Here is a 24,841-nt window from a genome sequence, read left to right as displayed (position 1 = left end):
GATAGCGCGTATTTGGCACACTAAAGGAGTCCCGGCGAAATGGCCGAAAGAATGCACCGAGCATATCGCCGTGTGTTCCGGTCAGATTACCGTGAACGCTTTTGGAGCGAGTGATTGATTGATTGATTGATTCCATGCGTCACACGTGTATAGGCAGTATGCATGCAGGGGACAGAACACGTTCACGTCAGCAATTGATAACCAGAAGTGGGTGTGTGTGTATGTGTGTGTGTGTGTGTGTGTCGCACTTCGCGACAGAGATCTGATGCACAGATATATATCGGACATCCTTCGAAAAGTGTGTGGGAAGCACGGTCCTTTGGGTTCCAGCCTGTGGAAGGGGGGCGGGGGGGGGGGGGCGCACAGGCAGAGTAGAGACATCAGGTATAGCGTGGCAAGTCATTGCTGCCTTTGACTATCAGATCGCAGGTAGGAGGATCTCTGATCAAGGTTATCCACGCCTGGCTCATCTATAGATCTCCCAACAACGGACTGCTCTGACACACATACCTCTCCCTCTCGCTACCGCAGCTGATTCCCAGATGCGGTAACATGGCACGCGTATACGTTGGTCATCAATCGTGGACGTGGCCCATGTATTGGGAGGCGGCCACGGCTTGGATCGACATGCGGTATCAGTCTCCCCTCCTATCATTGCGGGGAGAGGCTTTGGAAGGGGGGGTTCAAGGCATGTAACGATGACGTGGCAATATGACTTGTACCACCGCAGAGCTGTGCGGACTTGGTGATAAGCCCATGATTCCGACCTTTTGCTTTCATCACTCGCAACCAAAAGTTGGCGGAAAGCAGAAAGCAGAGAGGTATGCAAATATCTCTTCTGACACTGTTGATATAATCGACCTTCCCTTTCTCTGGTACCACGACCGGACCCAAGTCTTCGTCTTCGGAACACTTCCAAGCACCCGGAGGCAGCCCATGCCTCCTCGGTGACTGACACACAACAAATCCTTTCTTCACTCCTGCCCAGCTTTGGAGGTTACGGCCCACACCCTGCGATACTCAAGCGGGACAGAGGGTCCAATCAGTCAACTTCACCTCCATGTCCTCAGAGACAGATCGAACTCACTCCAGCATCAACAGTCGTCCCATTTTCTCATTACCTAGCAAGCCTGTTGTCGCTGCTCCTGAGCTGTCTTCTCGACCTTCGCTCGAAAACACATCTTCGAACCCTGTCTCAAGTCTAGCTTCGAGACTGGTTCACGCTCTCCCTGCTAGACCAACCTTTTCAGCTGCCTCCGCATCCCACGCACATTCCACCCAACCTCGAGGCCTCAGATCACCTTCACCTCTGAAGGAAGTCCCAACCATCCGAAGGGAATTCGACTCGTATCATCCTTCACCTTCTCCCCCGCCCTCGATCCGTCGAGAGAAAGACGTCTATATCCCATCTCCGCCAAGTTCGAGTCGTCGAGACAAGGACATCTACATCCCTTCACCTTCTCCTCCGCGCAGGAGGTATAGATCACCCACACCGCCTGACAGGTACAGAACTCGCTCCCCGTCTCCTCGAAGATACAGGTCTCCATCGCCGGTACGTGAAAGAGAGAGTCAACGGGCAACTCGTGGATATACCTCGAGGTCACGCACCCCCCATCGCTACAGACATCACAGCCCATCTCCACGACCCAGATCACCTTCTCCTCATCGTCGGTCCTCGCCATATATTCGATCCCCTTCACCCATTCGTCGTCGAGGAAGGTCCACCTCTAAATCCCGCTCCCATTCTCGAATCCGAGCAAACAGCAGTCGACATCAGGGATCAGGTTACGGAGAGTATCACGACAGTTCTGTAAGCCTCAAAGACCGTTTGGGAGGATTTTTGATTTCGGCAAAGGAACACCATACGTAAGTGAGGCCTCGATGGTGTGTTGTTGTGAAGCTTACTTTACCTTATGAGCAGATCTACATCTCCTGCTCCCAAGAGACCTCTCTCCCCTTCCGCCCTTCCTTCCCAGCTTCCCAACAAGGTTGCTAAGGCAATCCCAACTGGTCCTCGGGTCTCGCAACCAGTCCCTTCAGACAGCGCATCCTCCATTCCTACGGGACCACGAGCTACCAGAATTCCCACAGGACCGCGAGCTCTCCAGACCTCTCTTACCCAGCAGCAGCCTCAAATAACGTCACTTCAGACTGAACAAAGTCCTGCAGCCTCTGACACTCGACTATCACGCTCTCCCTCTCCTACGTCAGATATGCCGGGTCCTTCTCGGTACCGGTCCAACGGACACACAACACCTCGCAGAAACGGAGGCAGTGGTGGGAATGCCGCTTCTGCCAAACAACTAGCCCCACCCCTTCATGATCAAGGCCAGATCATGTCTCAATTTGGCAATGGTATAACACTCAAACCGCAATGGGCAGAGAATCCCAAAGCACCCCTAGCCAATTTTCTGGGCGGAGGTAGAGGAGGAGCAGACATGGGCTCAGAGTATCAGACGGACGAAGGAATTGTCGCAGGCAAGAAGGTTTTCCGGTGCGTTACCCAGGCTCTTGAGTCCAATCACATTTGAAGCTGACAGCAGACAGAGTCACTGTGGCTGCGGAGGCGGATCAGAATATTTATGGAGTGGGAGATCATCCAAACAAAAAGGAAGCAGAGAAGCTAGCAGCATTAAGCGCTGTGCTGCAGTTGACTGCAGCAGGCATAGTGAGTGTTCGGACCCAAGACAACGATTGTAGCTAACGCAGAAGATCGCCCAGCTGGAAAGAGGTAAACCAGGCGGTAAACCCGTCGCTCCTTCCACTGCCAACACAACATCACAAAACCTTGTACCAGGTGGTAGTTCCGAGACTGCCATCCTGTCCGACGGCTCGCAGATCTCATACGACCGTGCTCGTCAATTCATGGAGTACTATTGTCAGCGATACAAATTCGGCAAACCCGATATCGAGTTCTCTCAGACGGCCACCAAATCGGCTAAGAAGGGCAAAGCAGCAAACATGGTCTGGGATGCTGTGATCACCGTTGGTGGAAGACGAATAGGAATGGGATCTGCGTCAAACAAGAAAGGAGCGCAAGTGAAGTGTTATCTCGACGTTACGCAATACCTCGAAAGCTGCGATCCCGAATTATGGAAAGACTTCTTGGAATACTCAAAGAAGGACAAAAGTGCGAATCTCGGAATGGCGCCACATCTTGTCTTCCAGATGTCAGACGCTCTCAACGAGGATATCCAAGGACTGTGCGGTGACATTCGACACTCCAGATTATGGGAAAACGCTCCGTCTTCGGGTGTCGCTGCCAATGAGCCCCAACCCCTTCCGACATGGAGTCAAGGTCGTCAAGGCCAAGCTAGTGAGCGCGAATTGCAAGACAAGTCACTCGATCTGCAAGATCGTCTGGCGGCGTATCAGAGCGACCCCAAACTGGAGAAAATGCGAAAAACTCGTCAATCACTGCCAGTCACATCTCGTGCTACTGAGATTTTGGCCAAGATCGAGGTTAACGAAGTCACCATCGTCATGGCTGCCACCGGGTCGGGAAAAACCACTCAGGTGCCTCAACTTCTGTTCGATGACTACATCAACCGCGGTGAAGGCGCGAAATGCAACATCGTTTGCACGCAGCCTCGACGACTTGCGGCCATGTCCGTGGCAGAGCGGATCGCCGACGAACGAGGACAACAATTAGGTCAAGAAGTTGGGTATCAAGTGCGCTTCGATGTCAAGCTTCCTCAATCAAACGGAAGCATTACTTTCTGCACCACTGGTATCTTCCTCAAACGGATGCAATCTGCGTTAGGTGCGACGGCCGATCCTGTCGCGGTGTCCAGGATGGACGAAGTGACTCACATCGTCGTTGACGAGGTCCACGAACGAGATATCGATACCGATTTACTACTCGTTGTGCTGAAGCGGCTTCTGGCCGATCGTAGATCGAGGAACAAGCCCATCAAGATCATTCTCATGTCAGCTACCATCGATCCGACTCTGTTCAAGCAGTACTTCACCGACCCGAAGGGTAGACTGGCCCCTGTCGCTGAAGTGCCTGGACGTACCTTCCCTGTCGAAAGGCACTATCTCGACGATGTCGTTCCTCAACTCCAGGGACTTCCTGCCAACAAGGGCGGCTGGGTTTTCAGCGAAAAGAATGTTGTGGAGTACATCGGCAAAGAGCTGAGCCGCGATCCTTCTATGTTCGTCGAAGGCACCGGCATGGAACTGGAGATTCCGTATCCCTTGGTGGCGCTCACGATTGCCGATGTCATGCAACGCTCAGGGGATGGTCACGTCCTAGTATTCCTTCCCGGTTGGGACGAGATCAAGAAGGTCGCCGATATCCTGCTCGATGGAAGAAGATACCCTCTGATGGGCTTGAATTTCTCCGACTCCTCAAAGTACAGTATCCATTACCTTCATTCAACTATTCCTGCTGCGGAGCAAAAGGAAGTCTTCAGGCCTCCTCCTGAGGGTGTGCGACGAATAATCCTGGCCACCAACATCGCTGAAACTTCGATCACAATCCCTGATGTGGTGTATGTGGTCGACACCGCTCGAGTAAAGGAAAAACGATACGATCCTGATCGACATATGTCGTCTCTGGTCTCGGCTTGGGTCGGTTCTTCCAACCTAAATCAGCGAGCGGGTCGAGCGGGTAGACATAGGGACGGTGAATACTACGGCCTCGTATCGAAGAACAGGCTTGCTTCGCTTGATCCTCACCAGCTGGTAGAAATGAAGCGATCAGACTTGAGCAATGTAGTCATGCACGTCAAGGTGAGAGATTGGACAGAAATCGGTAGAGTTCCTGCTAACATCAATCTAGGCTCTTAATCTTGGTGAGGTGGAAGAAGTTCTTGCAGCGACAATCGAACCACCCGAATCAAACCGTATCGTGGCCGCCATGGACGTCCTACGCATGTTGGGCGCTATCGACGTGCATCAGAACCTTACTTCCCTTGGTCGAGTTCTCCTGCAGCTACCGGTGGAAGCCGCGATTGGCAAGCTTTGTCTGTATGGCTCGTTTTTCCGATGTTTGGACTCGGCCTTGACCCTCGCCGCGGTCTTGACCAATCGGGATCCTTTCCTTGCACCAATCGCCCTTAAGAAACAAGCAGACGAGATCAAAGATTCCTGGTCTCCTGTGGCTTTCCGATCTGATCCACTTGCTATCACGGCAGCATACAACGTATGGTCAGCTATGGACGATCGCGGAGAGTACAGATCCGCGAATCAATTCTGCTCCGACAACTTTTTGTCTAAGCCGACAATGCTTCAAATCAAGCAAGTGAAGGGAAGTCTGCTGCAGAGCTTAGACCAAGCTGGTGTCATTGCTGTCTCGGCAGGCGGCATGGTAGGAAGAATAGGAAGGCAGATGACGGTCCCTGCTGCTCTGAACGAGCATGGCAATAGTCTGCCTCTCTTGGCGGCCTTGATTGCCATGGCTAGTGCCCCGAACTTTGCCCTGAGGACGTCGGAGAAGACATGTCGAACATCTCAGGATAAGGTGAGTTAAAATCAGACGTCAAGCTGCTTTTGCCCATGCTGACCTATTAAATTGTGTAGACCGTCTTCATCCATGCGTCATCTGTCAACTCCCGTCGTCGTGAGGTCGGTGGCCCCGAAGAGCCGTCTGCTTCCTTCAATCCTGCCGAGAAACGACTCTATGCTTTCGGCGAGAAACAGCGGAACGTTCCTCCTGGCGGCAATCCTTCATCCGCCCTTACGCAGTTGCGGGTGGTCACGCGACTCGATCCCATGACATACATGCTTTTCGGCGCCTATGAGCTGCTAGTCACTCAACGAGGGTTGGAGTGTGATAGGTGGTTACCTGTAGTGGGAAACCTGCATGCCTTGGACGATGTGCAACGGTTGAAAGTCCTTTTGGAAGGATGCATGTTGCGAGTCTTCGAAGGCGTGGGGAAGAGTTTGGTCAGAGGACGAGATCAACGTTGGAGGAATAAGAGGGACAATGTGCAAGTGTCTCACTCTGGTTCATCGAGGATCAAAGTGGAAGATCAAGGGGAAGAAGGTGAAAATGAAAGTGATGACGAGGACGAAGCCCCGCCGCAAACGGTCCTCAAGAAACGCGTTGCGGAACCATTGAGCGTAGATGAGATCAAAGAGTTGGAATTACTCACTACGGATGTGGTTAGGATATTGGATGCGTATGCAATGGAGAGGGAAGGAGGGAGTGTGGCTCCTAGTCGACCTGCCACTCCGGGCGTGAGTGCGGGAGGCTTCGGTAGCGGATCAGGAGCAGCAGGAAGTGGGTTTGGAAGAGGTGGCGGCGCAGCTCAAGGAGGCGCGGGAGGACAAGGTGTTTATAGACCACCTCAAAGAGGGAGGTATTGATCGATTGATCGTTTGGTAGGAGTATGTCAAACGTTAAGTAGGACAGAAGGACCGATACCACGCATCCTGATATGCTAAGTCCTGATTGTGCATGAAATCGTTTGGACACAATACTGTGGTAGTGCTCCATTGTGGTCTTGCGAGACTACCTGCACTAGCCTGGCCAGCTGCCAGTGACCAACACGCTGCGCCTGATCGATGGCTGTAAAGGCGTCTCACACCAATTTTCGTCTCTTCGTCTCTTCTGATCTGATCTGATTGGATTCACAAGATGTTTATTTTTGATAGCACTCGTGTCCTTTGACAAGTTCTCATCGTCTCAACACTACATAGCGTCTACCCTCCAATACGTGCCGTGATTATTTATCTCTTCCAAAGCTACGACAGAATCCACTTCGGTGTATTACGACCTTTTTCTATTTACTCTAACGACTTGCCCCCTTAATCCTTCTTCACTTTCGCTATGATACATGTCAATCCATCACTGCCTGCTGTGAAAATCCCTTCGACCAGTATGAATTCTTGTCCGGGCATCAAACGTTCAGATTCGTCCGTACCTAACGGCCAAGCTTCGTCCGATGGTGGGAGATCGGGTATCTTTTTGCGTACATAAGGATTGGATTGTCAGTGTGACGTTCCCTCCTTTCGAGAACGACAGAGATGTCGAACGAGTCACGACATCTCATTCGGACCCCGACGGCGGCAGGAGTTATGCTCGCTCACTCACCTTCAGTACGTGGAATTGGGTATATCCGTGACCGCCGGACTGATGTTCGTTGTACATCACCGGAGTGGATTTTTTCGACGCCTCGATATACCGTCTGACATGCGGTCTATCTGATGGTCGTATGATACAGTAGAAGGATTGGTTCTTCAGCTGATAACCACCGTTTACTCATCAGTGGGCGGTCTGACAATTTCCAATAACAATAACACCACTTACCCGTGAACCATTCAAGATCGCATCGTTGCTGACATATGTCACTCGACTCGTATCTGTAAATCTGTCCATAATGTAAAATGTCCGTGGGGTAGGTTTGGGCGGTGTTGGCCATCTTTGGTCGAGGGAAGGGACAGAAAGAGAGAGTGACGTTGATTCGGGGGACGACGTGAGGGATGCTGATGGGGGCCAACGCTGAGAAGTTTCATCCTGATATCAGCTACGTTAGAACGGATGAAAGAAAAACCGAGGACAATGCCAACTTTTATCGCGAAACGTCCCTGTGAGGAAGGGGACACTTCCATGACTTCTCGCGCGGTAAGAGCTTGTTCTGTGACACCGTTTGTATCAGCTTCCAAAGTGTCTGATTGGCGATGATGAACATACGCAACGTTCTCGCTCCGTCGACAGCTCGAGTGTATAGCGCTAAAGACATGTTGTAAACCGTATAGCTGCGAGTCGAGTGGTTTAGTCATACTTTCAGTGCGCATAGCGATGAAAAAGCCAGGGAGATGTCCCAATGACAGCGTCAGGATACGGATGGTATATGGCCACTCACTAAGAACAACAGCATTCAACATAATATCCCTCGCGATGCAACACCCGAAAGTACGCAACGCAAGCCGTCCTCTCCTCCGTCAACGCTTGGCTGGAGGGAAGCATTCGGCCAATCAGCACTGTTCAAAGACGCGATTGCGGAGCAAGGATCAACATACTAGTGTATTTGCCGTAATACCTGTGACTCCTCTGGATGAAAAATGAGATAGCATGATTTCCCGAGGAGATCTTCTGATTCGTATCCGAGGATATCTTGCATGGATTCTGAGACGTAACAGAATTTGGCCTGAGAACGACAAGGGTGCGCACACTTCTTGTCAGCTCGCATCCCATATCACCGCTCAGCCAGTCGACAGAAGCCGTGACAGTTAATTTGGACCCGTTGTATCATCGCCAGAACGGTCCACGCTGCGGGAAATGCTCCTCCGAGCTCCTCGGCATTCGCAATGTGCCATTCCTGATTCAAACTGGGATTCTCATGCTCCACAGCTCGACTCACTTCTTGGTCCGCTGTACATGCTATCCAGGCTGACAATCCCAGCTCCTCTACCGAAGCGACTGAACCGGATCTCGTAGGTATACCTCTCGAAGAAACAGAAGTTGTTGTGGAGGACGAAGCTTTTCGATTGGGTGGAAATTGGGAGGAAGAGCCCGTGCTGGCGTTTGACCCTCGTTTGGAAGACCAGGACGACATGGCGAAACGCCGTCAAATGTGATTTGGGTGGTGCAACGTCTCTGCTCCAGCTGAGACGAGTCGCGCGCGGAGTGTCCGTTGTATGCCCCGAGGTATTTCGGGTATTTTGGCATTCACGAGTGGAGAGGTATAGCGGTCCAAGAAGCAGCAGGTGGCCGGAGCAGGTGGGTCTGAGTGTATGTTATCGATGATGCGTGGACATCTGGTGCATAGTAATGGTCGAGGGGAAACAAAAGGTGGACCGTTGTTAGGTAGGTTTATGAGAAAGGGGGTTGTGAGTGTGCGAGGTAATATATGATATGAGTGACTACTAGAAAGTAAGATTCAGTTTCTTTTGGGTTGTGGAGGGTTTCGCTCTCTCTCCACTCTTGCTTTTGGGAATGTCTCAGATCTCTTCCTCCAATCTATCACGGAGATCAAGAATGACAGGATAGTGATCGAAATTCGCCGACGGCCTTCGATCGCATGATATTGCTCATTCCCCCTCCTTGCGTGTCAAGAGATAACGCCACCAAAAGTGGAGGACCAGAACACAAGGAACGTACTCTCTCGAAGGCCGAGGTGGACAGCGTGGAAAGGGTATGATGACAAAGGATGGATCTCGTGTGGGGGTCGTGATACGGTGATAGAGCGAAGGGGAGAGGAGGGCAGGTTGTCGAGAACAGAGAGAGACGTAGAGAGGGAGAAATAAAACAAGGGTAAACAGCCGGACAAGATCTTTCTTTCGATCACATCATCCCAGCTAAATGGTATCCCACCCTCCACCCTCTCGGCATCAACACCCGAGACTCAAAGATTGCAGACTGGGGAATAAAAACCCCGTTCGAGGATTTCATTCAAGGTGGGATGGAGAAAGATCCGACGAGAGATCCCAACAAGAAAAAGAGTGTTAATCATAGCATTAGACTGCCCCAGCTGCTTGATGATCGTAGCGATCGCCCCTCCCGAAGGTTTCCACAACAGGAGAAACGACAACCTAAAACTCACATGAGAACCGGGTGGATCGAGATCGTTGTCGAAGAAGGCGGAGACAGGGGTTGTCGTAGGTGGTGTCGTGGTGTCGTGGTGTCGTTGCGATGACGTTGTACCACTGCGCTGAGCACCCAAAAGTATAACGTCAAAACAGTATGCGCATCAACAGGTAACTTGATGATGTCCCCCTCGCAACGTATCTCACGAATGTCACTGCATGTCACTGCGGTACATTTTCATTTCAAACCTCCGAACACTCCGGAATAACGTTACCCATCACTGCATTCGACTCTTTGGGTGTTTTCGCTTCTCTACCGTCGTTTTGACCTTCTTTTGTCAGATCATGAATAGTGCGTGCTCTGAGTAAATAGCCGATCGCACTTTGTTTCATTCCGCCTCTTCTTCTCCCTCTTCGCTTGGAGACTGTTTCCACACCTAAACTTCATACTTTTGCAGAGAATAACCCTATCTCACCCTGAGGATAGACTATTCGGAAATGTTGCGATACGCGATATGACGGGGGGGGGGGGGGGTGTGGGAGGGGGTCATCTCCCGCTCGTACCTGTTTGTTGCTCATGTCCACGTTCATCTTTGCTTCGATCTTGGTGGAATACCATTACGCATTATTAAAATAAACCCCGAATTGAGACAATCCCTGCAGCTCCACCGTAACAGACCTCACAGATGCACCGGTCCGACATCGTCGGAGGCAATCAAGAATCCAGCTACATTCCCAGAGTCCGCTTTTTAATCTCCGTTGATAGACTTGTCTATGTGTAGTACATACGTGGTATAGTTACCACCATAGAAGCCGAAGCATGTTCGAGGCGAGGCGTGGTTGAAAACGTTTCCAATCGCCGGATCCCCTTTTCGCTCATCCTCAAAGCATGTGGGAGTGGGACTCGATTAATAATGAAACGAATGGATTACCAGACCTGAACGGTAAAGGTGGTGGATCTGTGATCGATCTCGAAGATCAGATGTCGACGCCACCAAAGACGCCACACGGTAATAATGAGATGGGTCAGGATGGTCCGGGCGGCCCGCGGCCGTCTCAGCGGGATGGTGGGTGGGTTCAATTCATCGTTGGCCAAAAAGCAGACTGCGGGGTGTTTGACTCGCTGGATACGTAGCATACTGCATGTCGACGAGGCAAGGACGATCCACGTTGTGCCCCTCAGATAGCCGACACCAAGAGTGCGAGGAATGAGGGGGAGGATGATCGTGCCTCTACCATCGTGTGCACTCTTGCGTGAGGCATGCTTGTTCTCTTATCACCTAAAAAAAGACCGCGTTGCGCGACTACTACTGCTATCATACGAGCACACCTGCTCTTCAATCGTGTCCCTTAATACATTAATCTATGCACTGGTGAGACCTCGCCCCGTTCCTCAATCATGCCGCTTCCCATTCCTTGATCGTCCCGTCACAGCGGGGAATTGTTCTCGGCCTTGGACCTGATACCATACGTGCGAGCCAATGACCCATAGCAGCGATGCGTATCTCAACATCGAGCCTCTGCCTCACCATTCGGCGCTGTCCTGCAATAGGGTTGAACGAGAGGGATCAAAGACAGACGATGCAATGAGGGGCTACCAGGACGCGTACAGTCACCATCGCGGACTTGCCACATTTCTCATCTTTGAGCGCCTCGTGACCATGTCTGTCGGTACCGCCTGCACATACATACACTTCATGATCCGAAGATGGATTCCATTCTCGGACCAATGCCTCTTGTGTAAGCTGTCGAGCGCACGATTGGATCAAATTGAGCATGCCAGATCGCAGAAATGGTGGAAGGCAAGCATCGACACCACATTCTGCCGTCGAGTCCTGTGAGCGAATCCACCTTTCCCATCGACATTTCCTTACAGCGGTAGTCTAGCCTTCGATTGAGCCTTGAAGACATATGATCCTACCTAACTGACTTCGCTGTGTCAGAGTTCGGGGATAGTACGCGCCTCATTTGACTGCTACTGGAATCATTATCCCTAACCGTGACGTCACCCATCATCTTCCTGCGACAAGAAACGAACCTCAATTTCAATTCAACTTGCATGTCTGGCACTGACTTTGAATCGAAGCAGGTCCTCTGAATCGCTTCTTGTCTCACCATGCCATCCGAGCTCCTCCACCTTCCGCCCCTCTACACGCTCGTAGGATTCTACCGACTCATCACCGACCCATCTATCCGCAAACCCGTCTTGGACAAGGTGAAACATGCCTCGATACGCGGGATCGTCGTTGCCGGGATCTACACTGTCGTCAGTTGGAACACGTTGGACTGGTTCGTGAGGCATTTCTTGGTCGGGAGCGGGGGTGGGATATTCGGTTTTCTGAAACATGGGAGAGCGGGCTTGACGCAGGAAGGAGTAGATGGGGTGGTCAGAGTTGGGTTGGGTAGATTAGGGGTTGATGTCAACGCCGTCCTCTGTGAGTGACAACTCAGTCGTTCGTTGTCCAGTGAGATGGCAACACCATTGTCCGTTCTGAATCATCTCACGGCCTGTTGGGCTTCTCGATGTGCACGTACCTGGAACGATCATCACACTGCCTACCGGTCCTTTCTGCCTGGCAATCATGAGGCAGAGGGACAACCGCTGATCTCATCTCCGCAGACACCCATCTCCTCATCCTCTTACCACAACTCAGTTCCATCCTTCGTTTCTTCATCTACAAGAACCTCAAACTCGCAAGATCACGAGCGTATGCTCTCACAGTATCCTCAAGAGGCAAACCTCACGAGTTTTGGTCACAGGTGAGTGGAGACCAACTAGGACACCAAAGATCCGTTTCTGTCAGGGGTAGTCATGGCCGTAGGATCTCCAGACTCACTGGAAGCGAAAGAAAGCTAATGTATGATAACGTTGCTCATCCAGGGATATATAGAAGAGTGGGCCAAACCACCTCGTACTCGATCGGGAGAGTTGGATAGAAATGGAAGAAGAGTGAGAGCCGACACGCAGTGGATCAGCTGGTTGCTGTGGTGGCCTACTCAACTCGTCCTGAGAAAATGTATGTGAGATCTTCTTCACATGTCAACCTCTCCACCCTTTCGTTCACACTGTCGAAAATACGGGTCCACTTCTTGGATTGCACTCTGTTCCAAATACGAATTGAAGACTAGGCTGATGCAGCGACGACCTTGTCCAGACCTTTTCCTCCCACTTTCGCCGACCCTGCCCCTCCTCGCACCTCTCCTCACTTCTTTCCTTCGCGCTATTACCACAGGTGAATACCTGCATCAACCGTATTTCGACATGAAAGGGCTGGACAACGACGAGATCTGGCGTTGGGTGGAAGAGCGAAAGTGGGCTTATCGAGGTGAGTCTTGCTTCCCCTCGAAGTCTTTGGATCATCTCATGTGGGACTTTGAATCTCCAAGCTTTTATACGAGGGAATGGGATGGCTAATGCAAGTCCGTTCTTAGCTTTCGGATTCGCTGCGGCTCTCCTGGAACGTATGCCAATCATCGGCTTATTCCTGTCCATTTCCAACCGAATCGGAGCAGCTATGTGGTGAGTTTTCTCTGTCTTTGGTCTCTTCCGTCGTCCGTTTATCTTGTTCAGGATCCACTGGGAGTGGGAAGGGAATTGAGTGTCATCTGCACCCCGAAGCTGCCTGCTGACTCAATTCTGTGGTTCCGCATGAAGGGCTTTCGATCTCGAAAAACGTCAACATCTCTTTGCCAACAACATCCTCAAACCACTACAACCCTCACAAGTTGGGTTTTACGGTATGGGTCGTGTCGATGATCTAGGTATCGATATACAGAAAGCAGAGGACGAGATTGACAAGAAGTTCAGTAAGAAGATGGGGATAAGTGACGCCGATGCCGTTTTCGAGATCAAGGGTGCAGGTATCGGTGCAGGAGAGAAGGGTCGTGAGAAGGTTCTGTAAGTCGCTGAACAAGAGAGGAGGTACAACAAGCACTGCATGTAATTTTACAACTTGTACTGTGTTTGGTTTCATCACTACGCCGAACCCGAGTCATCATTCAATAAGAGGTCCGATATAGCCCATCAGGAGACCTGCTACAATCGCCAATCCCAACGTTACGAAAGGATACCATCCTCTCATAGTCTCGCTCTGCATGTTCTCCGTCATAATGTCGCTGATGACTTCGGTCCTTGATCCTTCATCTGCTGAAGTCCCGTCTGCGCGTCTTTCCACGCTGCCATCATCAAGTTCAAAACTACCAGTCATCTTTCGCGTGTGTCGAGTGGTCGGACTGCGTGACAAACTCTTTTCCGTCGTCCACGAACGAGATCTCACAGACTTCCTTCGACTGCTACTTGAGTGCCGATTCGCGGACTGCGAAGATCGTGAGAGCAAGGTCGAGATCGCTTGAGGTTCCGGTGATCCTCCACGACATCGTTCTAGCTCTTCAACTGTCTTCGACCAATCATCTTGACGCTCTCTCATCTCGCTATCGTCCCTTTCATCGTCTTGTTGCAGATTCTCGACTTTCAAAGTTACCATCGAACTTCCGCTACCCGCTTCTTTGCTCTGGACATTGCCCCTCCCAGTGATCCAAGACGACACCATGATACCCCCTACCAATTCTGCCAGACTCAATCCCATCCTCGCTTTGTATTGCAGCATCTTCTCATCCTCCTTGACCCCGCCAATCTTCCAAGAGGGGAGCAGTGACCGGATTATGTTGGTCAGATTGACGGCGGGTGGTGGGGGTGGAGAGCAATTGATTAGGTAGTCCAAGTCAGAGAGCGCAAATGGACAGGAAGGCGTTGGGGACTGAGCATAGATGAGAGTCGGGATCATAGGAAGCAGCAAGTGTAGGAGGTCCGGGCTTGTTGATAGGTTGAAAGTGAGAGGTTCTTCGAGTGTCTCGGATCGTTCGACAGCAGACGTCGTGGACGGTTTGGACTGGATCAACGACCTAGATCGTGAGCAGGAAGGAGTATCGATGAGACCTTCGCTTTGTGGGCAACCTACCGGATGAAGGACAAACTGTCTCCAAGCACTGTGCAGATAACACATGAACGTTTGGCACGGACCAAGGTCTTGTTAAATTGAAAAGAGCCAAACTCACAGGTCGGATAATCGAATGATCCTGTCCCAAGCATCGCGCCATTCTCCAGCCCGAATCTTTGACGGATCCCCAAATTGCGATTCTCGTACCAGTCTCGCTCTGCTATCTGGATCAAGAGATGTACTGATCTACGATGGTCGGTGATCAGCCAACCAACTTTGGTTTTGAAAAGGGAGGGAGAGAGGACATACATATCTTCCATCTTCGATCAGTGAGAGGTTGGTGAATGGGGTTGAGAGGAGGGTTGATAGCGAATAGGTCGAACTTGGTATGTGTGCAGAAGATGGTATCCAGCTATCCATGTCAAGTCATGGCCAAACGCTTGTCAGTCTTGTCATATACCATTGTCTGGTACAAAAGGCTGTGGACTTACTTGTGTCCCACGCTGATTCCTTCATCCCAGCTAAGCGCATCTGCCACCAAATCACCCAACAATCCTTTCCTTTTCCCCTTTGCTCCCGAACTTCCTCCATCCAGTTCGAAAAACAATCTGCCTACTCCCAGCTGCTCACAGACCCTCCTTGCCACGCTTCGTCCTACCCAGATATCCACGAATGGTGCAGCTCCATCTACTATGAGCGTGTATTCGCTGGGCTTGAGATGGAGCGAGGAGAGGATTGTGAGTGGGGACAAAGGTTTCAGGACAAGGAACAGAGGAAGAAGCGAGAGGTGAGGTGAATGCGATGGATCGAGCGTGAGGTAGACGGGGACATCGTTCTGTGGTAGTAGTAAAAAGATGGAGCAAGGAGTCAATCCTGGACAAAGTATGGGTATCTGAAGAAGACTCACAATGAGCACATACAGCAGCGGAGAAAGATTACGGGTAGGTAAGAGGGATGGAAGGAGTGCGAAATGAAGAGGAAGGGGGAGGGGAGGGGAGATGCGAGAATTGCCTCTAGGAGCTGGAACGGGCATGATCTTTCGATAGGCTGTAGTTTCGACGCAATATCATTGTCATGAGAGAGATAGAAATATTGACAGGGAGTTCTCAGAAGTGAAATGATAATAGGGTTAGTTTATCAGCGGTTCACCCTTCTCCAGTGACGATCATTTGAGGATTGCGGGGCTCCCTCTTTCCAGTCACTCAGGAACAGATAAGTAGTGAATGTTCCGGGTGGCACCCTATTCTATGCTTATCTTTTGTGGCGGGTGTACCTTGCCTGTGTAGACTCCTAGCATAAGCAACAGCCAAGGGGGGGGGGACATTGAGGACAGCGTTCGATCACCAGTACATGAGCTGAACCCTACCACACACAGATGCATGAACCTATCAAGTCTTCTTGGTACGTCGTGGACCCTTTGGATGTTTAGGTTTCCTCTTCCGAATGGGCATAAGGTTCCCCTTGAATCCTTTAGAATCGTACCTACTTCCCGTTCCACCCTGACCCCCGCCCGTTGCCTCCGAGGCCACTCCACCATTCCCGGCACCATTCACAGAGCCTGTAGGACTACCACCCTCTGATTCTTTGCCCGATGATTGATCTTGTGATCCAGATGTAGATGGCGCGGCAGAGTCGTTGCCTGACTTCCGTTCGTCATCGTTACTGTCTGCACCATCATGCTTCTTCGGGTCTGTCTTCTTGAGATCACCATCGTTCCCGTTGCCATCACTGCTTCTGTTACTTCTGTCATTGTCTCGTCGATTTGACTTATCTGTCCTGCCATCGTCCTTTTTATCTCCGCCCCGATCGCTGTCTCTATCGATGTCCCTGTCCCTTCGGTCCCTATCTCGATCGCTGCGCCTTCGCTCTCCATCCCTGTCCCTGTTCTTGTCTCTCTCTTTGATCCGTTCATTACCGTCCCTATCATCTCGCCCATTCCTTCCTGCCCCATCACTTCTTCCTCCCCTTCCAGCTCCTCTGCCCCCACCTCCGTCTTCTCCATTCGATAGCTCCTTAAGACGACCACCAGACTTGTTCGTCAACTAGGACATTTTCGTCGTCAGCTATTCGTGATCGATATAAGCATCAGGTGCTACAGAACAGCCAAGGCACTCACCCAATTCCCACTCTGGTCTCTTCCTGTCCAAATCACCAACAGCGCCAAGGTCTTGAGACAGACGATCAGGGTGAAGAGGTCCGGATGGACGAGGAAAAAGGCGACAAACTCCACGATGGTAGCAATGCAGAAGATGGGCCAGTATCCTTCCAGATGCGACTCGTGTATCTTTCGTCTGCTCGGATCCACTGAATGATTCGGACAGTGTCAGTAGGACTTGGCACTTGCTGATTTTTTGTAGGTACGGATAGACGTGTGACTGGACTCACACCGATGTTGAAAAGGGATGACCAAATCGTATACGAAGCCCAAGATCAGGGCGGTCTCCAATCGACTGACTCTCAGGACGACCCATGAGATAACGAATATCACAGCGAGAGGGATAAGTTCCCATATCCCGAGAATGTCAGAGAGGAAAATGACGAAATCGCCCAGCCAACCTCCGGATGTGAACAGCTTTGCGCGGAGTCCGAAGCACAAACAGGGTCAGCATTACCCATCAAGATGTTTATCGGGTATTATATAGCGTGCTTCCAGAAACCAAACAAAGATAACAGAGTGACCAAGAGTTTGAGGCAAGGTGAGACAGCAAATTACAGTGATCATACTCACGATGTAATACCTCAAATGTCCAGCTTTCTTCTCCATATTGCCCCCGGTTGTTCCCTCGTTACCACTGTCGGCGACCGACTTGACTTTGGGTGCATCAGCAGATTGAGTTGATGAGCGGGGTGTGTTCGTTTCATGTCTTGAGGACGAATGGGGCCGCGACGATCTATTGTGTCTAGAGGAAGGACTTGGTCTGGTGCTTGATTCAGGTTTTGACCTAGACCGAGGTTTGGAGGTATCAGATTCAGAGGCAGAACTATCCCCCGAACTTCCCGAACTTGATTGAGCATCTCCCGAAGAGCGACTACGTCTCTTGCTCCTTGAGCTGGGTTTCCTGGAGGATCCACCCTGTCTCGATGACGAATGAGGTCTGCTACTACCTGTTCGATCCCGTCTTGACTTTCCGCTGCTAGGCCCGGAAGCAGAAGAAGGGAAAGCGGCTGAGCTGCCGCCATCTGCTGGCATCTTGATGGAAGTCGACAAACGAGGGAGTTGTGGCTGGTCTCAGAATTTCATTAGATGTTCATGGTTTAGGCCTTTAGTGAGGCGAATTTGTCGTCAAGGCACTGTACAGTACATGAGATTTAGTAGACTTGGCAAGTCGCTACTGCATATTGCGACCATACTGGAGGAATGATATAGCGTCGCGTCCTCGCTCACTCCTCGGCTGTATCGTCTCCTTTTGCTGGAGTGGGTATCGTGACTCCTCATGATCAAAGGAATTGACAACGGAGACGTGGATAAAGGAGACCGCACCAAATCATTCAGCGAGGATCGGTAAGTTATGAGATCACTGCATTTTGGCACCGACGCCGCTCCACCTTTGCGTCAGACTGCAAGATCGTTACATGACGCGATGACAACCAACAGCCAGCTGGGCCTGGGCCATGCTCCGCAGATCTTACATACATACTCTGGTGTGACTGAGACAGCGTCGAGTATCCCGTGTACATCGAATGGATGCCCGGTCTGAATCGCCCGTGCCTCTGAACCACCGGTTCAGTCCTTTGTGTGACTCTTGCATCATGTGGCGTCGAGACGGGATGGCGTTACCATATTCTCGGTACAGGTAATGTCCGTATCATCGCTCTCTCTTTTTTCTTCATCCACGTATTGTATTGTATCGTGGTTTAATGTCATGCCCGACCTTCATCGTCGGGTCAATGTCACTCGTTGATATCGACAACTACGATAGAGAAAGATCGTTCGCCACCCATCAGTTGCATGCATACGTATTCTTGCTTTGCAGCTTGCCGAAGCAGAGCAATCAGCGGCGAGATCAATACAGATACATGGTGACTACTACTGTCATACAAATGCTCTCATGGAGAACGGAAAAACCATTCCACCGGAATCAGCCTACCAAACATAGAGAAATGCTTCCGATCTCATGTTCCCTCCTTCACCCCGGAGGCATTTGGTGGGAGTCTATTTTTAGTTCGGCATCGCCTCGTTCCCATTAGATGGCCGTGAAACATGTGTCTGGACCCTTTCGCACCACCTTCACCCGCTCTTGTCTTTACAGCAGCACCCTGTGTTTCGGACGGACCGACCCACCGATCTCTTTGCCTTTTGTTTATGAAACGCTCATTTCTGGATAGGGAGATGAGAGTCGTAACCCAGACGGCCAATGGGCGGACGGACGTTCCGTGCGTCCTATTTGCTGTCTCAGGGAACGAGGAGGAGCAACGTTTTATCGGGGTCCGAAAGAAAAGACTACGAACGTTATGAGTATTTCCTGTTCGAACGCATGTAGAGAATCCAGGTGGATATTTCTAGCGACGACCTGGTCGAGAATATCCCTGATCTTGAAAGGAGATGGCGGTCTCGAGAACGATCCATATGCTATTGAGCGAACTTCGTCGTCCCATTTTCTAAATCTGGGTGTGGGGTGGTCAACTGTCGGAGTCAGAGTGTAGGATCTGTGCTATCAGATCCCTCGTGAATTGCAAGCATGCATTAGACGAGGAACGCAATGAAGCAAGCTTGTAACCCCGGTTCAGTGCCTCAATTCTCCGCCCATCCCACCGTTATCATCCTTAGCGGCGTACTTTCGTTGTAACCCGCTCGATCTCTCCGACGGATTCCAGCAATGAGAAGACGGAGCAGTTGCTGCTAGATCCCCTCGTCCGCTACGACAGTGACCGCTTTTCCAAGATAGCTAGACCGCTGGGAGCATAGCCAGGCGAGACAAGACGGCGAAGACGTGCTCCTTCCCACGCCTTTGAGGGTACAGAAGCCAAAGTGGGGTAGGCGGGATATCCGATATCGGCCATCCGCCGTCAGCGTGACCCTGCTCGGTGGGACCCGCAGCTACGAGAGGATCAGACCCCTGAACATGCCCCACATACTTTTGAGTCATCCCATTGAACGTTCTCGGTCATTATTGTATTGATTCTTGGGGTGAGAGTCCACCCCAGACGAACCACCTGATCGTGCCTTCAACGGCTCAAGAGCAGCTCACTTCTGCATGAGCTCTTGCCCGTCCGTTTCGCTACATATAAGGGTAAGTGGTACCGTGGCGTGTGCATTCGCGGCTGACTCGCACAATCTCGGACTTATCTATTGAGGGCACTTCGGAATTCACCTTCATTCATACCCTATCTTCACATTCTGAGAATTTAGCCGGGAAGCATAAGTCTGACGTCTCAACGGGGCTGCACTGGCGAAGAAGGCTGTCTCTCGTCTGACTATTGTTCATTGGCGAGAGATGCGACAATATGACGAGGAGGTGGTACACCGTCCCGGTGTCACCCCACATGTTTGGAACTTTCTGGTTCAGGGAATGGAGCATGTTCTATTTCTGGAAGACTGCAACGGTTACATCCATCGTATCACTACTGCAGCTATCCACCAACCAACATTCGAGCGCTCCTCCATATCTCTCTACCGCAATTGAGCAGCTCCCGGACGTAGGGGGTTGATCCGAAACTTGTGATCGAGGACATCTATTTTCGGGGGGCCTTGGAACCCCAGTGGTACTGGCGTCCGTTCCTCTTCCTCTAGACCCCACAGTTGTGCCTCTCGCTCCTCATCTCGGTACCAAACCACTGTGGATGATTTTATTTCTCCTGACACGCCACCTCGACTTCCAGTACAGCATAGCAGCTCGAGCCTTGGCAATGACTCCCGTTCCCAGCTCTGCTCGGCCTGCTCGGAAAAAGCAGCAAAAAAGGAAGCGACCCAGGGCACCGGAAGCTCCAGTCGATCGAGCGGAAGTGACACTGGCTGTTCAGACCTGTGATCTGGGTAGGATAGCTGGAGAGGAGAGGATAAAGACAGAGGGAGGATTGAGGAGCGCATATCTCGATGTTCACAGCATGAAACACGATGCCCCTTCTCCCCCTCCCACCATCTTTGGTACTGTGCATATTCCGTTGCAACCCAACCCATTCCGAGCGGGCTTAATTGATCAGTGTTATATCCTGCTCTCCGACTTCTTCCCCCCTCCCCCCCTCAACTGTCCAAAGTAGTATCTGTCACCACGTACCATTCGAAAAATCACACACCAAAACGATCTTCGTTGCTTTGACCTTCTCATCATCTGACCGTGCACGACATCCACTCATACACTCTCATACACAACTTGATCTTGAACCCAGCTGTCACACCGGTCTCAGTCTCCACAATACTCACTTCCAACCTCATCCGATATATCGCACATTGCAATTCCTGGACACAGTATCGCAAATCGCTCCACGAGAATCACACAGCGTTAACAGTCCCAGCGCACTGGACAAGAGAGGAATAGCAAGGGCATAGATCAAGCCATCGTAGGACCTGATAATCAGGTGAGTATCCATTATCTCTCATGTCATGTCCCTTGTGATAGTAGTCAGACCATGTTGCGGGTGGGTACACATCGTTCCTGCGCAACGTGCGGAGCGGAACCTTTTGATTCCGGTGACGGGTCAAAGTGCAATGTGGCGGCGATGTTGAACGATTTTCAGCGTTTTTTTGATTTCTGTGCGTGGTCCCATCATCAAGTCACCGTTGCACTTGTAACAATTTGACTCGGTTTATAAAGCCGTGTTGTTATGAGGGGATCAAATATGAAGAAGTCTCTCTCATATTCACATTAATGGACGAGCAAAGAACGATTAAGAAATGGCGACGAGCGAGAAGGAGGGAGGGAGGAATTCGAAACTGTGTGGATATGTGTGGACTGTGTTGTGTGTCTGATCGCGGGCGTCGGAGAGATAAACAATAGCATTTCAAAAAAACCAGGGGGTTTGGTGTTTCGAAGCAGTGTATGGGGCGTCATCGATGGTCTGGCTGGATGGCCGAGGATGGAGAAGAAGAAAGAGGGGTTGATTGTCTGTGCTGATACCACGATTTTTGGCCCTCCCTTTGAACAGCTCATCACAACATCTTATTGTTCTCGCTCGATCGCTAAGTGACTTGACGTCGCCGCAAGTAGAGGCAACCACTTTGACGACCGAGCAAGTTTCTTGGTCCAGAACCATCGACATCATTTTCATCATCTCGCTCCCAACATATCACTCCATCAACAACTATACCCTCTACACAAACAGCTTCCACCGGCGTTTACACCACAACTTACTTTGTGAAGCTTCTTACTCATCCTCGTCCATCATACCAGCCAACTCAGCACTTGCGCATCATCGGCACCGACCATCAAGTGTGTTCCCGCCCATAATCTGCCTCGAGGTCGACCTTCTTGGTCTTCTTTCCGTTGCTTGCCTTCACACAATCTGTCGGTAACACACATCTCTGGTATCATCACATCCCCAACGCTTGTCGGAACGATGAGTTACCCGACGTCCCAATCTGTTCATATCACTCCTCCCTCTGATTCCAGAAGCTGACTTCGCTTGGTATATATGCAGGAAATGGCTTCCTTCTGAGTCTTTGCCACCCATTCTCTTCTTCTCGGCCCGACCCATATGTCTTACCCAGTTAGTAGTATCTTTCATTGTCCTGCTCTCACCTACATCTTGCTGTTCCACCTTGACCTCGCTTCGATCATGAAGTCTCGGTCGAAAACCATTTCTTCCCCGCCATTGCCCATCCTTCCTACAGCTTCTGACTTGAATTCGGACTTACAATGGCTACTTGAATACCTCCAGACGCATACCGACCAACCCTTGATGTTTCAACGTGCGACTCCTGAGTCAAGCTCTTCGTTGAGATCCAGCTCCGAACCCATTCCTACTCCTCCTTATTCCTCCGACGAAGAGTTTGTTGTCTCCAGTGGTAGCCATCAACACACCTACAAACAGATCCTTCCGAGCTCCTCCTTCGAAACAATTCCTTACTCCAACATGACAACTAATCAACACTTTGCCGCTTACCAATCTTTGGGAGGGATCGACCTTTCTTATCATCCTATGGGCAGTTATTCTTCCCCCCCTCAATACTCCCATCAACCTCTACATACCGTCGCATCAACCTCTGCGGATTCCAGTCCCTCATATCACCCACGAGCGATCTTCTCCCAAACACCTCCGTCATCGACCGACTTTTCCTTTCAGCCGTTGCCCGGGTTGAGTCCCGATACAAATGTGGATGCGGCGGTCGAAATCGGACTCAATCCTTCCGCGGTCTTGTTACAGCACGACCAGTCGATACCACCCTCTGAGGCAGTTATTGCCGCAGCCCGCGCTATAACTTCGATCGACAAGATCCCTCGTCCTCCGAATGATTTCGTTCTCTATCGAAAACTATTTAACAAGATTCTCGTGGAGGTATTGGCACGAAAGAATGATCCGTCCAAGGGAGATTGGGAAGATATAGAGGAGATCACACGAATCGCTGGAGACAAGTCAGTCAGTCCTCCCTTACTCACCAAGAACAACAAGGCGATCACCAGCGCCGAGTTCCTTGAAATGGCTGCGAGAGAAAACGATTTTGGGGCATACAAAGCTAGACCTATGGGGATGTTAGGCTCTGTGATAGGTACAATGTGGAGCGGAGAGAGTCGTGAGGTACACGACTACTTCAAGAAGGAGATGGGTATCCACAAATCAGAGGTGAGTCCAGCAGCCGACAATCTTGTTATCAATCATGCTGACGGCAAAGCTCTTTGACTCCCCTCAGCATATGAAAAAGTATCCTGGCTATCAATATAAACCAAGAACGAGGAATGACAAAATGGTGGAGAGACTCGCTCTGGATATCGTCAAAAGAGAGGAGAAGGCCCGAAAACAACTGCAGAAGTCAAATAAAAGGTCTAGCAAAGCTGTGGGCAGTAAGTCGACGAAACCTCCCTTGAGCGAAGAACAACGGACGGCTGACAGTGTTACAACAGAATACAAGAGATCCACTGCTCCTCGAAGACGACGATCTTCAAGCACACGGAGCCCGACTGACACGAGTGTCGAACCGTTCGACTTTGGCGTGATTGCCGGTCCTGCCTTGCATACCTTGGTGAGACCCATGCCCGAAAGCGGTGAGTCAACCTTGTACCTTTGGTGAACATCTCGCTGACTGCATCACAGAGTTTGCAGAGAATGTCACTAATGAGCGTACCGGTCATCCTTTCTACGATCCACTGGGAGAGTATGGTGACATGGGGTGTCCATTCCCTATATCCGATGCTGCGCTCCCTTCGATGGTGTTCAACCATTCGGCTCCTGGCAGGATCATCTCCGGGTCATATCGATCTTGGCATCATACTCAGACTCCCCAATACATGCGCTCCGGTCGATTTGTCGGGGACGCTGGAACACTCGACCAAGTTCCTGATGGCTATCTTCCCTATTACATCAGTCAAGAATCAGACTTTCAGCATCCCAGCCAATCATCACATTCTCCACACATGGCGACTCATTTCGTACCTGTCCCTCTGCAATACACCTCTGTACCTCAAGGGAGTCCCCAAGCCGAGATGCACTGGTCGGTCCCACCGGAATCCGACCACTCGAACGACCTGGATGTGTACATTCAACCCCAGGGCATGGGTACTGATGTATCCGAGGGTATCGAAGGTGGGCCTCAACTGTCTATCTGCGATTCTCCTCGCTTTATTGATATATTTGGGTCAGGATACGACCAAGGATTCATGCCTCCCCGAGCATCGATGTGCCCTGATGTGGAGCAGTTATCTGGTGATGATCAAGTGGACCCAAAGGATCTGATTCCAAGGGTGGTGTCCATCCCTTCACAAGTCGGTCTCGCATACCCCATCCTACCCGATTACGATCAAAACATGCCTTTCCTTGACCTGGAAGTCGATCAAGGATTCCAGGATCTGTTGGCCGCTGCGGACGAGCAGCAAGGCCACGAGCAACAAGACTACGAGGGACAGGGCCCGACCCTTTCCGCTCAGCAACCACTCTCTCCTACATACAGCACTTCTTTCCTCTCCCCGCTAGCCGGAAGCTCCCTTGGCTTGTCTCACATCATCCAAAATAGAACCGTCTCGACGGCTTCTGCGGCAAGCCATGGGTCGGCTACTTCCACTCGAACGGGATTGAGGTATGTCTCTGGGTCCGCTTTCCCAGTGACAGAAGATGGTTTGACGTCACATCTCTCGGACCGCCAAACCTCGCACAGCTTCGCTGATCTTTGGACCGCCGGCTCATCAATGGAAATGACTGGTGATGTCCTCGGCTGGGGAGTCGTGTTCGGTAACGAAGCCGTTACCAGCTCAGAAATCACTTCTTCTGCAGCGCCTCCGAGGAATATCAAGAGAGGTCGAAGTGTCGGTGGTAAGCATGATGGCGCGACTGGAATGTAA

General features: G+C 51.1%; 7 protein-coding genes across 7 annotated transcripts; 4 read left to right on the top strand and 3 right to left on the bottom strand.

The window, feature by feature from the left end:
• Positions 1-1,060: 1,060 nt before the first annotated feature.
• IAR55_001253 (uncharacterized protein) lies at positions 1,061-6,315 on the top strand (the record flags this gene model as incomplete). Its single annotated transcript, XM_066944380.1, has 8 exons — positions 1,061-1,418; positions 1,474-1,552; positions 1,633-1,866; positions 1,922-2,494; positions 2,548-2,668; positions 2,722-4,737; positions 4,787-5,467; positions 5,527-6,315. The coding sequence occupies 8 exons, from the start codon at positions 1,061-1,063 to the stop codon at positions 6,313-6,315; spliced, it is 4,851 nt and encodes a 1,616-aa protein (XP_066805581.1).
• A 441-nt stretch (positions 6,316-6,756) lies between these two features.
• On the bottom strand, positions 6,757-8,507 carry IAR55_001252 (uncharacterized protein; the record flags this gene model as incomplete). The annotated part of the gene is made up of 8 exons (XM_066944379.1): positions 6,757-6,912; positions 7,043-7,192; positions 7,259-7,450; positions 7,519-7,586; positions 7,643-7,707; positions 7,815-7,904; positions 7,972-8,099; positions 8,313-8,507. 8 exons carry the CDS (start codon positions 8,505-8,507, stop codon positions 6,757-6,759), a joined length of 1,044 nt encoding a protein of 347 aa, XP_066805580.1.
• Positions 8,508-11,593: 3,086 nt separating this feature from the next.
• Positions 11,594-13,379, top strand: IAR55_001251 (uncharacterized protein; the record flags this gene model as incomplete). Its single annotated transcript, XM_066944378.1, has 6 exons — positions 11,594-11,912; positions 12,098-12,237; positions 12,359-12,494; positions 12,633-12,803; positions 12,910-12,997; positions 13,133-13,379. 6 exons carry the CDS (start codon positions 11,594-11,596, stop codon positions 13,377-13,379), a joined length of 1,101 nt encoding a protein of 366 aa, XP_066805579.1.
• Positions 13,380-13,472: 93 nt separating this feature from the next.
• IAR55_001250 (uncharacterized protein) lies at positions 13,473-15,447 on the bottom strand (the record flags this gene model as incomplete). The annotated part of the gene is made up of 6 exons (XM_066944377.1): positions 13,473-14,366; positions 14,436-14,463; positions 14,533-14,660; positions 14,724-14,826; positions 14,906-15,249; positions 15,322-15,447. The coding sequence occupies 6 exons, from the start codon at positions 15,445-15,447 to the stop codon at positions 13,473-13,475; spliced, it is 1,623 nt and encodes a 540-aa protein (XP_066805578.1).
• Positions 15,448-15,802: 355 nt separating this feature from the next.
• On the bottom strand, positions 15,803-17,604 carry IAR55_001249 (uncharacterized protein; the record flags this gene model as incomplete). Its single annotated transcript, XM_066944376.1, has 4 exons — positions 15,803-16,456; positions 16,531-16,718; positions 16,800-16,986; positions 17,143-17,604. 4 exons carry the CDS (start codon positions 17,602-17,604, stop codon positions 15,803-15,805), a joined length of 1,491 nt encoding a protein of 496 aa, XP_066805577.1.
• Positions 17,605-20,261: 2,657 nt separating this feature from the next.
• Positions 20,262-20,612, top strand: IAR55_001248 (uncharacterized protein; the record flags this gene model as incomplete). Its single annotated transcript, XM_066944375.1, has 1 exon — positions 20,262-20,612. One exon carries the CDS (start codon positions 20,262-20,264, stop codon positions 20,610-20,612), a length of 351 nt encoding a protein of 116 aa, XP_066805576.1.
• Positions 20,613-22,127: 1,515 nt separating this feature from the next.
• Positions 22,128-24,841, top strand: IAR55_001247 (uncharacterized protein; the record flags this gene model as incomplete). Its single annotated transcript, XM_066944374.1, has 4 exons — positions 22,128-23,132; positions 23,200-23,350; positions 23,411-23,551; positions 23,610-24,841. The coding sequence occupies 4 exons, from the start codon at positions 22,128-22,130 to the stop codon at positions 24,839-24,841; spliced, it is 2,529 nt and encodes an 842-aa protein (XP_066805575.1).

The sequence above is a fragment of the Kwoniella newhampshirensis genome, chromosome 2 (genome assembly GCF_039105145.1).
Source record: "Kwoniella newhampshirensis strain CBS 13917 chromosome 2, whole genome shotgun sequence".
Classification (NCBI taxonomy): domain Eukaryota; kingdom Fungi; phylum Basidiomycota; class Tremellomycetes; order Tremellales; family Cryptococcaceae; genus Kwoniella; species Kwoniella newhampshirensis.
Note: the sequence above shows the minus strand (reverse complement) of the source record. Positions and strands in the feature narration are given on the sequence as shown.